The sequence below is a fragment of the Bombyx mori genome, chromosome 7 (genome assembly GCF_030269925.1).
Source record: "Bombyx mori chromosome 7, ASM3026992v2".
NCBI classification, from domain to species: domain Eukaryota; kingdom Metazoa; phylum Arthropoda; class Insecta; order Lepidoptera; family Bombycidae; genus Bombyx; species Bombyx mori.
The window spans coordinates 11758619-11772574 of NC_085113.1; the positions used below are offsets into that span (position 1 = coordinate 11758619).

Here is a 13956-nt window from a genome sequence, read left to right on the forward strand (position 1 = left end):
AATTCACATGATTAATTATAATATTTAAATAAATATACCCCATAGACTCTAAATTTGAACTAATTTCTTCTATAATTATCTTATCATGTTTTACTAAATTCAATAAATTCTTATGTCGCGACAACCATTCATACTTAAGTATACATAAACTAGCTCCACTATCGATTAATAAATTAAGATCGATATTACTATTTTTAAGTTGACACTTAATTACACAAAAATTACTATAACTAAAAATCGAATGAGTGCACTGTTTAGGTACGAAAAAACTCTAAGTTGTCATAATTATTTGCGTTATCGTTGTGCAAGTTGTCTTGGACATTGGACTCTTGCGTATTATGCTGTACACGCTGATTATTCATCGGCCGTCCGCGAAAATGCTGACGCTGGCGCTGATCGCCTGAGTGTTTACCTCGATTTACGATATGCGAAGTTCGTTGACCTGTATTTTCATAACAATTATAGTTACGATTATAATTTGTCTTATTGTTATAAAAATGGCTATCTCCTCGGCCTCGGAAACCTCTGTAGTTTCCGCGTTTAACATTTTGGTTAGCTCTAAATTGCATAACCTGCTCTTGTGGGTGGAAAGACATAGATTGCTCGTCTACAACAGCTGTAATAGCTTCAGATAAGGACGCAAATTGTCGCGAGGCAATGATAGTGCTGAGCCGTCTGTCGGCCAAACCATCGCTAAACCTTTTAATTGCAGTCTTCTCATTGAGAGGACGCAATACCTCATATGCATCGCGCTTCTCGTTAGCCTGAGCAATCGTGAGATTTACGAACAACTCCTCAATCTCAGAACCAAATTTTTCTATAGTCCTACGACCTTGAGTAACTCTAAATAATTGGGTTTGTAATGCTACAGCCGATTTTTTCGGTAACAAATAAACGCGAATATCTCCTACCAAACTTTCGATGTCAGCATACTTAGCTTTAAGGCGCAGTTTTGCACTAGGTGAGAGACGTGTTTTTAATACGAAATCTATTAATTTAATTTTACTGTCATCATTGATGAGCGAACTATAAAAAAGAATACCGTCGACAAGTTGATTTGTCACCTGCTCCTGGCCATTCATTACCGGCAACAGGGAAATTGCAGTCTTAATATCAAATGAGTCTGACATTTTTGTAGCACAATTAGAATATTCTATCATTCTGATATAATTTCCTTAAACTGAATATAAAGTAATTTCGCATGAACTTAATAATATCATATAAAATTTATATAATAAACAAAAACATTATAATAACCAAAAAAAAATTACAATATCAGAGCAAAAACTTACATTGCAGTAAGCACGTATTTACTGTCAACGAATATGTAGGTCATGACGTCTTACGTAGCATGGGTGAATGAACTCCTCAGCATTGGACTCGAGCTGACTCCTAGCTGCTCCACCTCGGACCCGTACAATTTATCTCCCGGCGCCCTGCATATCCTCTCATCATAAGGCTTGAGCATTCTCCCGGCTCCCGGTAGCAACACCCTTTTCTGTCTTCTTCTATTGTTCTCATCGCTTCATCCAAATCAATCTTCTGTGAGGGTTTTTTTTCTTCTTTTTTTTCATTTTCTGTAATTTTAAAATCTTCTTTCCTCTTCTCGTTTTACAAACTTCTATTCTTCATAATATTCTTCATAATTATATTTCTTTATATTTTATTCAGCTAGTCTCGTATTTTACGTATGTTGCAAAATTTTAACTGCTGGCTAAGGGTCGCCATGTATTGGAGTGTTGTAGGTGAAATAAAAGAGAACTGTTCAAGTCGACAATTCATGTAATACTGTTATAATTTAGTGTGTGCAGTTACAAATATAAGGTTAGGCGAGCTGCACACTACACTACCACCGCATCGGAATCGCGACCCACTGAGAAGATCCGGCGAGAAACTCAGTGGGCTGTGTCTGAGAGTTAATTTACTCGTCGAGCCCTTCGTCGCAAGCGACGGGTTCGACGAGAACGGTGACCGGTGCTTGAAGTACCTAGAAGCACCGTTAGTGGATCGGAAGGATTCAAGATGACGTGTACCGAAGTGTCAACGATGATTGACATAAACTCTTCATTGTTAAGCTCTATTCGCGAAAAGGCGTCATTTTTGTTCTGTTTTTAAATTACTGTGAATTCATATTCGCTGAACTTTAACCGCCGTCCGCCATTAGAAAAAAGCCGCTCTGTTGGAACTAGAGCATCGAAACTCGGTTAAATTTTGAAATCCCGGGTTTTCGAGTCTAAGAGTAATCAAAACCCGGGTAGACCGGTTTTTTCGAGCATTTTGATATTTTTATTGTAATTTTTTAAAGTACACTAATCTGCGTTTTTATATCGATTTCCTACAATGAGTACAAAATATAAAGAATGAGGAAGAATTTAAATAAATGAAACAGTACTTTACAAATTACAAAAACAGGTTTTGTTGAATATGGCGGTCGAATGAGCGTGGTTACTGATTTTCATGGGCCACCAGACGGGCTCGGCTGGATCGCATGCAGCGTACGTACTGATAGTCTGAGTAATAAAAGCACTGACTTCTTATGAACAATTGTATTTTGTCTGAATTACAACATTTAATTATATTCAAGTCTGATTGAAGAGTACTGAAGACGCGTCCGTTCGCGTCAGAGGCGCTTGGGCAGAGAGCGAACAGAGTAGTTGAATGACAAAACTGAACATTAGCATAGATTATTACGGCTTCGTACTGATCTAATACAGATAAACAATTTCGTTTCTACAGAGTAATAATTACAAGTGAATTTGCGTGAACAGGTTTTAATATTTGAAAAAGTAATAAAGATTTATTTTTTCTTCAGAATATCTTAAAACTTAGTAAGTAATCTAGTCTTTTTTAAATCACAGACTTGCAGAGATTGATTTTAACATTAAATGAATTATTTTGGTAGCGTTCACTTATTCTATTTAAAAGCTAATAAAAATAATATCTTCAAAAGACATTTTTGTAGTATCACAAATAATTTTAAAATTAATAAAACTCTTCTTCGCATTAACAATTAAGTAACGAATAGTTCTACTCTTCTATTCTACTATTCTAATATAATTTCAATTTCAGTCGTTTGGTTAATAATCAGTTCTTTATCTAATTAACTAAAATACCAAGTAAAAACTAGTTATAAATTTGACACATTACTTAAACAACATAGTTAAGACATATAAAATAATAACTAATACCATTTTGTATATATCGTAACGTAACATAAAAAAAGAGAAATCAGAACTGAATTATTAGAATTTCTTCTTACTCATGTAAAATGAACGTACAAAATAGTGCACCCAAAGTTTTGTCACTCAAAGACGAACGCAATCTATTGCAGACAATTCCAGCCGAAGAAAATATACGCTTCTGGCTCGACGCTAGTAGGTGGATTAGTTTTTAAATGTTCATATACCAGCGATAGGTAACGCCCTCGCTGTCGCGTACCGCCATTATCAATAGCAAGCTTAACTTAACTATCTGTTCAATTCCTCTCCATTTATTAAAGTAGACAACTGAATGTCAATTTCTTGCAGCTCTTCGTCTGGCGCTGGCAAATTTTCAAGAGGTATATTTTGTTTTTTTGTTGTGCGTTTAATCAGATTAACAATTTCGTTTAGCATTTCATCACATGTAGGCCGATAAAAACCAGTTTATGTTCATTTTGAATGTTCTCAAAATATTTACCAGAATTAGTCAAGTACTGTAAGTGTTGCTGCTTGAGTTAGTCTTCTTTTTGCGTATCGTTTGCTCAATGCAGTTGCCATTTTGTTACTTACGGCCGGTCTCAATAACGTATCCTCGATCTTTTTTCAGTGATCTCGGATTGAAATTTCAATCCAAAAATTACAAAACTGTTTCAATAACCAAACTACAGATTTGGCAATAGCGATGGGTAACTCGTCTATTTTAAATGAGGATGAGGGAGGACCTCATTTCACCTCGTGAGGTACTCATGAGGTACCCCTCATTTGAGGTGAGTTAGCGCTTGCTCGATACGTCATCATTACGTCCCGGCCCGGCGCGACGGCGCGGGCGATGAGTTGGTTGAGTTGAGGCCGAACGAGTGAGGGAGTCGAGCAAGTGTTGCGCGCGCATTATACTCGAGTCGCGCTTCGTGTTACCGAATGCTACCGAATGCCGTCGCCGAGCGTGGCTTCGTTCGGGTTCTGCCGAAATGCAATTATTGTTCTCCCTCACACGTATAGTTTTTTTTCGCTCAGAATTTAAAATGAAAGAAATTAATGACACACTATTACCATTTTTAAGTGTGAGTAAATAAAGCTTATTATCCAAGGGATTATCAATCCCACGGAAATAAAAATATTTTATTTTAAAATTCTTTTCTTTTTTAGTTTATAGTTTACCTCTGACCTTCGATGTGCATTGTTGTATCAATCTTTAACTTGTTACGTTGTTACTTGTTACTTGTTAATTACGTAAAGTGCGAAAAATACTTACAGTATTCTGATTGTTTTGTTTATGTTGATGGTGGACTATTATTGCTAGCAGGTAGCAGTGTGGTTAACGGTGGTGGTGGTGATTTATTATACAGCTATTTGTACCTATTTGATTTTTGCTTGACTGAAAGTTTTTGGCGGTATTATGGCTCCAACAGCAAAAAAATCTAAAACCTGGGAGTTTTTTACGGAATTAGGAGAACACAAGGCTAAATGTACAATTTGCTCGAAAATTTTGTCACATAAAGGCGCAGGCCCTTATAATTTAACACGACATTTAAAATCATTCCATCCCCTTGTACTAACTGGGATTCAAGAAGATCGTATGGCTTTATTGAAGTAGCGGCATCAGTTTTGACCTCCTTCGCTGCCTTCTTTTCTTCCTTTTGTTTCTTCCAGTTTGTTGATCTCTGGGTAGGTCCACGAGACTTTTGTTCTCGTTGCTCAAATTCGCGAACTTGATTCCAATCATTGCGAAGAGCTTGTTGTTGTTGAAATTCGTAAGCACGGCGGTCATTTCTACTGCCTTGTGTCATACCACCAGCGGGATTACCACGCGATTGCGGTTGACGTCTTCCATTGCCTTGGGCTTGGGTATCATTATTATTTGCCATCCTGGCTGCAATTGCAATTATTTATTTAAACACACTTAAAAACACACGTTCGCGGTGGTAGAGGCCCAGCTGTACGGCGCATTTCGCGTCGCACAGAGGGCGTTGCAGCTGGCCATCAGAAGAGCCAAGGACCAACACATGAAGGGTCTCCTGGAGACGCTGGATGAGGATCCGTGGGGGCGACCCTATCACATGGTGCGCAATAAAATGCGCCCATGGGCCCCCCCAATCACGGAGCGTCTCCAGCCTCAGCAGCTGCGGGACATCGTCTCGGCGCTGTTCCCGCAGGAGCAGGGGGGATTTGTCGCTCCCGCTATGGGCGCGCCGCCGGAATACGACGGCGACGCCCCTGCTGAGGTGCCCCATATAACAGGGGCGGAGCTCCGTGTGGCAGTACGCAAAATGTGCGCAAAGGACACTGCACCTGGCCCGGACGGCGTCCATGGCCGGGTTTGGGCCTTGGCTCTTGGTGCCCTAGGGGACCGACTCTTGAGGCTTTATAACTCCTGCCTCGAGTCGGGACGGTTTCCTTCATCGTGGAGGACGGGCAGACTTGTGCTGTTGAGAAAGGAGGGGCGCCCGGCGGATACTGCCGCCGGGTACCGTCCCATCGTGTTGCTGGATGAGGTGGGCAAATTGCTGGAACGCATTCTGGCAGCCCGCATCATCCAGCATCTGCTCGGGGTGGGACCCGATCTGTCGGCGGAGCAGTATGGCTTCCGAGAGGGCCGCTCAACGGTGGACGCGATCCTTCGCGTGCGGGCCCTCTCGGAGGAGGCCGTCTGCGGGGGTGGGGTGGCCTTGGCGGTGTCGCTCGACATCGCCAATGCGTTTAACACCCTGCCCTGGTCCGTGATAGGGGGGGCGCTGGAAAGACACGGAGTGCCCCTCTACCTTCGCCGGCTGGTCGGCTCCTACTTGGAGGACAGATCGGTCACGTGTACCGGACACGGTGGGGTCGTGCATCGGTTCCCGGTCGTGCGCGGTGTTCCACAGGGGTCGGTACTCGGCCCTCTTTTGTGGAATATCGGGTATGACTGGGTGCTGAGGGGTGCCCTCCTCCCGGGCCTAAGCGTAATCTGTTACGCAGACGACACGCTGGTCGTGGCCCGGGGAGGGAGCTTTGCTGAGTCTGCTCGTCTTGCCACCGCTGGGGTAGCGCATGTCGTCGGCAAAATCAGGAGATTGGGCCTTGACGTGGCGCTCAGTAAATCCGAGGCCATGTGGTTCCACAGGCCCCGGAGAGTGCCACCTGTCGATGCCCATATCGTGGTTGGAGGCGTCCGGATCGGGGTCGGGGTGCAGTTAAAGTACCTCGGCCTCATTCTGGACAGTCGTTGGACCTTCCGTGCTCATTTTCAGCACCTGGTCCCTCGTTTGTTGGGGGTGGCCGGCGCGTTAAGCCGGCTTCTTCCCAACATCGGGGGGCCTGACCAGGTGACGCGCCGTCTCTATACGGGGGTGGTGCGGTCAATGGCCTTATACGGGGCACCCGTGTGGGGCCAGTCCCTGGCCGTGGGGGTAGCGAAGTTGCTGCAACGGCCGCAACGCACCATCGCGGTCAGGGTCATCCGTGGTTATCGCACCATCTCTTTTGAGGCGGCGTGTGTACTGGCTGGGACGCCGCCTTGGGTCCTGGAGGCGGAGGCGCTCGCTGCTGACTATCAGTGGCGGGCTAACCTTCGTGCCCGGGGCGTGGCGCGTCCCAGCCCCAGTGTGGTCAAAGCGCGGAGGGCCCAATCTCGGCGGTCCGTGCTGGAGTCATGGTCCAGGCGGCTGGCCGATCCTTCGGCTGGCCGTAGGACCGTCGAGGCGATTCGCCCGATTCTTGTGGATTGGGTGAATCGTGACAGAGGACGCCTCACTTTCCGGCTCACGCAGGTGCTCACTGGGCATGGTTGCTTCGGTGAGTTCCTGCACCGGATCGGAGCCGAGCCGACGGCAGGGTGTTACCATTGTGGTTGCGACTTGGACACGGCGGAGCACACGCTCGTTGCCTGCCCCGCATGGGAGGGGTGGCGCCGTGTCCTCGTCGCAAAAATAGGAAACGACTTGTCGTTGCCGAGTGTTGTGGCATCGATGCTCGGCGACGACGAGTCGTGGAAGGCGATGCTCGACTTCTGCGAGTGCACCATCTCGCAGAAGGAGGCGGCGGGGCGCGTGAGAGACGCACAAGCCCGCCGCCGTCGAGCGGGGGCCAGGGAGGCGTATCTCGCCCAAGCCCTGGCCCTCTAAGTGTTTCGGGTCCCCCTCATATGTCGGTCTGGGGCCCGGCGAAGGGGGCCTAAGAAGACGACGTGCAAGCTGCTCTGCACGCGTTTTACGCAAGAGCATCCGGGTGATGGAAGGCCGGCTATCCTCGACCCACGCTGGTTCTGACCCAGCGGGGTATTTCGTAGGATAATCCATTCAAACCGGCGCCATCTAGGCGGGCTTCGGACAGCCTGCCGACCGAGAGGGCTGGTGGTCGTGGCGCCGACGATCGCTGGCCTGGCGTCCCGAGGGGGAGGGTGATGAGAGAGATGTGCTCCGCACTAAACGCTTCACTTTCCTCCCTTTGCCTCTTCATGAGTTCTGTCTCATGCGAGGTTTGGACGTTGGTTGTTGAGCGACAGGAGGTTTTAGTCGGTTCGACTCCGACCTGCCCCACCCCCCATCCCCAGTGGAGGGTGGGAGTCCGGCGATTTCCTCCTGACCAAAAAAAAAAAAAAAAAAAAAAAAAATGGCTTTATTGAATTCAAATGCTGATATTAACGCCACTGATTTCAAATTGTGTCTACGTCTCAAGGTGAGTCGTCTACAGCCTGCTCGAATGAATCTACACAATTAGTACCAGCAGCTGCCGTTCCGATTCGTCGTCCTCAAGTTCATGCCAATAAAATTAATGAATATTTTTCAAAACCGTTATTAAAAAAAACTGAAATAGTGAATAAGATGCTCCTTGAAATGATTGTTAAAAATTATTTGCCTTTTACAATCGTTGAAAGTGATTCACTCAGAACATTTATACAAGAGTTGTCTCCTTCATATATGCCTCCATCACGAAAGACATTATCAAATGCCATATTATCAAAATATTATAACATTGTTAGAGAAAACGTGTCAAAAGTACTAAGAGAAGCGGAATACATAGCCCTAACTAGGAATGCCTGGACTTCTTCATCTCACCAGCAATATGTTTCCGTCACAGCTCATTTTATTATAAATACTAACATTAATTGAGTTATGCTTGAATGCATCCCCGATGCACAGCGTCATACCGCACAAAATCTAGCTGAATTAATAAAAAAAGTATGCACAGACTGGGGTGTCGATGAAAAAATAGTGTCAGTTACTACCGACAATGCCAATAACATTCAAGTTGCCATTGCGTTACTCAAATGGAAGCAAGTGCCGTGTTTTGCACACACGTTGAACTTAATTGTCCAAGGGGGGTTAATAGAGATAAAAGACACTCAAATGAAGGTTAAGGCAATTGTAGAAATTTTTCGAAGAAGTGTTCTGGCAAGTGAGCGACTTACAGCCACACAGAGGCAGCTGGGAGAAAAACCACTAAAAGTGAAACAAGATGTCATCACTAGGTGGAACTCAATATATGACATGTTTGAGAGGATTTTAGAAATCAAAAAAAGTATTATCTCCACTATTGCCATTGATTATCCCAGCACGCCTAATTTGGCCCCCGGTGACTTGCAGATTTTGATTAAAAGCTGCGAACTGTTTTTGCATTTTAAATCAGTCACAGAAATCATGAGTGGAGAAAAGCACGTGACGGTTTCTCAGATAATAGTCTTAGCAAATTTATTAAAAAAAAAATGTGAGGTTTTTATCCTGCAAGAGTCGGACAATATTCCTCAAAGCGTAAGGAATATGGCAATGCGGTTTCTGACAGATTTAACCACGCGATTTAGGAACGTGGAGGACAATAAATTACTTGCTGTATCTACTCTACTCGATCCTAGATTTAAGACGTACGGGTTCCCCGACGATAAAAAATCTAGTGTTGACAACGCAAAAAAATATCTTTCAAATATAGCAGCTAAAACGACCACTACCACAAATTTAGAACTTACAGAAAATATCATACAAAACGTAACTCCAGAAACTCCAGAAAAACCTAGCATTTGGGACGATTTCGATTTAAAAGTTGTAGATGCAGTAAAAAAACAGAACCCGACCGCAGCCGCAATAGTTGAAGTCTACAAGTATTTTGATGAGCCTCTTGTCAGCAGAAGAACCACTGATCCCATATTAAGGTGGTACATGAAACGGCGTACGTATCCGCGACTATACGATGTCTTGAAGAAACATTGTTGTATCCCCGCTACGTCAACTCCTTCGGAAAGAATTTTTTCAAAAGCAGGGCATGTTGTCGCTGATAGACGTAACCGTTTGGACGGTCAAAAGGTCCGCATGATTTTATTTTTAAATGCAAACGTGATTTTTTCCTTCGTCTTAATTTTTTTTATTAATTTATATATATACACTTTTTCTCAATATAAGCACTCAATATTTTTTAAACGGTTTTATTTAGCTCGACCTGTACGGAATTTGTTTATGCTTTGTTTTATTTAAGATCTCTGTGACTTTTATTTTAGCACCCCTAATATTCCTTCTATAACTATATAATTAAATTCAAACAAACAACACATACAAACAGTTAAAAAATTTAAACAAAAATAAACATGTTTGTAATTTCGTTTGATCTGAGACTTCTCACCTCAGTTCAGCTCAACTTGGCTCAACTCCCTCGTTTCCATTCATCTGATTCACGTTCACAGATAATAACCTCGCCGAAAATTTTTCTCACTCACTCACTAGCGTGAAGAGGTTCGTGAGGCGGTTCAATATTGAAATTCGAGTAACTCTTTCAATTTACTGTCACGAGTACCTCAAATGAGGCAACTCATGAGTGAGGTACCCAACTCTATTTGGCAATCCGAAAATGCAATCTATCTGCTAGAGGGCGTCAATCCATTTCTGCCACTTTTTGGATCGCCCTCTGTTGGAAAAAGTCTGTGGTTGGGTTTCAATACTCGATCTTTCCTTTTTGACAAATCTATTTATGGCTATTTGCAATCTATTTTTACGATCCTAAAATTTTGGTCGATTTCAAGCAATCTTTCGGATTATTTACTGTTTACAAAATATTTATTTGGCTTATTAATTACTGAAAGAATTAAAATATAACATAATGGCCGGAACTTTAATGTATATTGATAGTGACAGTGATCTTGAAGTGCTGGAGCAGCTTTCAGATTGGGATAGTGAGGTTACTGATGATACTGATGGAGACGAAGGCCATCAGGATCACGAAGAAGCTATTGCCGTATAACTACTGATGCTGAATTTACATTTAGATTTCGTCTTAACAAGGTGCGGTAGAGTTACTTTTATCGGAAATAATGCCACATGTAAAAGTAACCTGCAATCGGTATGTACCTCTATCACAATAAAAAACAATATTTTTACCTACTTAGTTATAGGATCACTTATTATTAACACGCCCCAATTATTTACAGAAATCATGGAGTTGCACCACTTCACCAGTTACTCCTAACCCTCCGATTTTATGCATTGGGTACAATGCTAATTTCTGTAGCGGATTTCGTGGGAGTGTCAAAATCGACCGCCAGCGTTCACGATATATCTGGAGCTATAGCCATACTGTACAATAAATACATTGTAATGCACCCTAATCATGTAGACAAGTTTTTTCAATATGGTCAGTTCCCACGTGTCCTGGGTGCAATTGACTGCACTCACATACGGATACAATCTCCAAGTAAGTAAAAGCTTAATAATGAAGTCATTAATAATTTGGTAAAAGATAAACTTGTCTACATTAAACAATATTATTGTTCCAGATCACACGATAGGCGAAGAGCTCAGAAACCGAAAAGGCTACTTTTCATTAAATATTCAAGCCGTTTGTGATGCTGATTTGAAGTTTATGAATGTTGTAGCCCGGTGGCCTGGTTCTGCACATGATGCTACTATATTTAATAATTCTATTTTAAGAGGTTTTATAGACATTAAGTTGTATAATTACTTTGTGATTGTGTATGAATATAGTAAATGCAGTTAGTGCAATAAAATAATCTATTTACAGCTCAGTGTGAAGCTGGGACTTTTGGGAATCGCTGGTTGCTGGCTGACAGTGCCTATCCAAACAGATGCTATATGTCGACACCAATTTTAAATCCTAGTACTAGAAATGAGTAAAAATGTAATGATGCACATATTGCAACTAGAAACCTTATTGAAAGGTGTGTTACATAACCAGAAGAATTGAAAATGTACAGTATGATAATATTCACTATGGATGTACCTATCACAGTAGACATTATGGGTATAGCTAGTGATTTTTACTTCTATAAGTATAATACACTAAACAATAATTATCTTTTACAGAAACCTTCGGTGTATCGAAGCGACGTTTTCTAGTGATCTCATTATCTATGCGCTTATCACTAGAAAACATTCAGAAACTTATAATAGCTACAGCAGTTCTACACAACATCTGTAGAATTCATAATTTGCAAGAAACCCCAGCAGAGGTACAAATACCATTCCAAGCAATGGATGATGATAATCTTCAAACTATGGAAGTACAAGATAGCAAGAATAGAACAGAACTAATAGAAGCCTACTTTTGAACTCTGTAGAGTGCAAAAGAAACTTATAAAGTTGAGATGTAGCTCCTTCCCGTCTTAACTTGGAAGTATTAAGATACTAAAACCTTTTTGTATGTAATTGTTATTTCGTTTTATTATAAATGAACATATTTATCTATTATTTATATTTAGCACAAACATTGGAACAAACTTATCATTTTAACTGCTAACTTAATTAGGTATTTATTTATAACACAAAAAAATATAGATAATATAAGACCTGCATAAAAATACAAACAAAAATATCAACTTATAATATAATATAAAGTTAATTTATATTTTTAAGTTTTTAAATTTTTTATTTTAATTTTTTATTTTCTAACGCTATATTTTCAAATTTTGCTTCTAAAAGTTTAGTTTTTACATTATAATAATTTACCAATGCCTGGTTTCTGGATGCCAGGTGCTCATCAAATTTTGATTTTCTTTTGAAACCAGTAAGAATTAAAGAAAAAATATTAGTAATTATCGCGGAGACTTAACCTTCAGAATAAAGTCTCCACGTGCATTTCTTCCCGTCTTAACTTTGAAGTATTAAGACAACAATAAAGTTTCCGCATGCATTTTCTGTCTATCAGTCCACAATAAACTCTAAAATCTTTCTACTATCTATAATTGAAATAAACTAGGCCACAAGCTTCTGGAAATTTATTCAATTTTATGAAAATTAGAAAATTTACAACTTGTAGTTGTAAAGAAAGATAAATTCTAATTTTAAGTAATAACTTTTGTACTTGATAAACTACCCCACTTTGGCAACAACAATATTATGCAAAGGGAAAATATAAATAACTTAATAAAATAATTTATCGCTGGCTTTGGGAATGTGTAAAATTTTGGGCTTAGGTGGTGTGACTGAGCAAGGCCCTGTGTCTTCGACCACACACTCTTTCAACACCTCAACACCACTATCACACTCCAACACCTCAGCACCATTATCAATTAAATTATCTAAAACTGCAACACCCTCCAAACCATGTTCATCACCACCACCATTAATACTGCCGACACATGGTATTAGTTCCGCATCACCACCATACGCTACTGTGAACCCATCTACTGTACTTCCTAACAATGCAGCCACCCTGTCCAACACATCATCAGGGGGGATGTAGGATGAACGACCGCCACAAGTCTAAAAAGAGAAAGTATTGTACATAACTGTTGTTTGTTTATGAAACAATTATAATGATTCTTTTTTTATTGGAAAGAAGATTTGTCAAAGGTGGTCCAGTGAAAAGGAAATAAGGGTTTGATGATGGCAAACCAGAGAATCATGTTAAGCTTGTCAAATGTTAAGTTCACTGTGTATCCCTTGTAGTTAAAATAAATAAATATAATAACCTTTATGTTATTCATACGTATTTGTGTACTGCGTTTACGGGAATTCTTTTTAAGATCTTCCCATTTTAAACGCAACTGCTGTGGTGTCCGATAGGATGTGGTAGCCAACCACAGCATTGAACTGGTCGCTTATGCGTTTCCACTCCTCATTTTTCAATTTGTTAGTGTTGTCGCATTTGTTGTTTTATCATAAATAATTTTACTACTTTCAATAAACGAAAACTGTATTTTTGTCTCGTCCTTTGTGAGAAGCTTGCTTGATGCCTGGAAATAATAGGAAATTACTTACTACCTATGTGAAGTGCTTACACAAATTAGGCGCGAAACGAAGCGTCTTCAAAGCGGGAGTTTGTTGAATAAAAATATAGAAAGTAAGAACACGCTAAAATAATAGTATACATACCATTGCACTTACACTTTCCATGGTGAGTATTTCACTTCACTTCACTAACTTAATAATTCAATATTTTGATAATTAGTTACTTGTTTAGCAACAAACCACGTACAAAAGCTCCTTCAATTTCAAACTGACTGAATCTGATGTCAAATGACACTGAGAGACGATTCGTTTCTCAGATTATGATTACGCTCCGCTACCAAAACTTCAGTATCGGGAGTATGGGTTAGTGACGATTTGCTTAGAAAATGTTGGAGCACGTGTTTTATTCATAAAATACGTAATACGTAATAAAAAATTCACTAGTACGTCAAAACCCAAATGTATGGATATTTTCTTACATAGTCATAATCATAATGATATCTGCTTGAAATGGAATGCACGGGAGGGAACTTCACAAAATAGATCGATCGGCGATCCATTTTGAAAATCGATCGATTGTTGCTATCCGTAGTTATTGAGATTCACGGCCT

At 40.9% G+C, this 13956-nt stretch overlaps 1 protein-coding gene, 1 long non-coding RNA gene and 2 other non-coding genes across 4 annotated transcripts; 3 read left to right on the forward strand and 1 right to left on the reverse strand.

Annotated features, from left to right (window-relative positions):
- The first annotated feature begins 10358 nt into the window (after nt 1-10358).
- Nucleotides 10359-11623, forward strand: LOC119628708 (putative nuclease HARBI1). The gene is made up of 4 exons (XM_038011942.2): nt 10359-10499; nt 10588-10850; nt 10933-11088; nt 11178-11623. The coding sequence occupies exons 1-4, from the start codon at nt 10471-10473 to the stop codon at nt 11288-11290; spliced, it is 561 nt and encodes a 186-aa protein (XP_037867870.1). The 5' UTR covers nt 10359-10470; the 3' UTR covers nt 11291-11623.
- On the forward strand, nt 10990-11100 carry Mir3362 (microRNA mir-3362). Its single transcript, NR_107640.1, has one exon. It is a non-coding gene; the product is annotated as a microRNA mir-3362 (primary transcript).
- Nucleotides 11624-11808: 185 nt separating the features above from the next.
- Nucleotides 11809-13229, reverse strand: LOC134199173 (uncharacterized). Its single transcript, XR_009973544.1, has 2 exons — nt 13087-13229; nt 11809-12877 (listed from the first exon to the last, which is right to left on the reverse strand). It is a non-coding gene; the product is annotated as an uncharacterized LOC134199173 (long non-coding RNA).
- On the forward strand, nt 13031-13153 carry Mir3363 (microRNA mir-3363). The gene has a single exon (NR_107641.1). It is a non-coding gene; the product is annotated as a microRNA mir-3363 (primary transcript).
- Nucleotides 13230-13956: the final 727 nt, after the last annotated feature.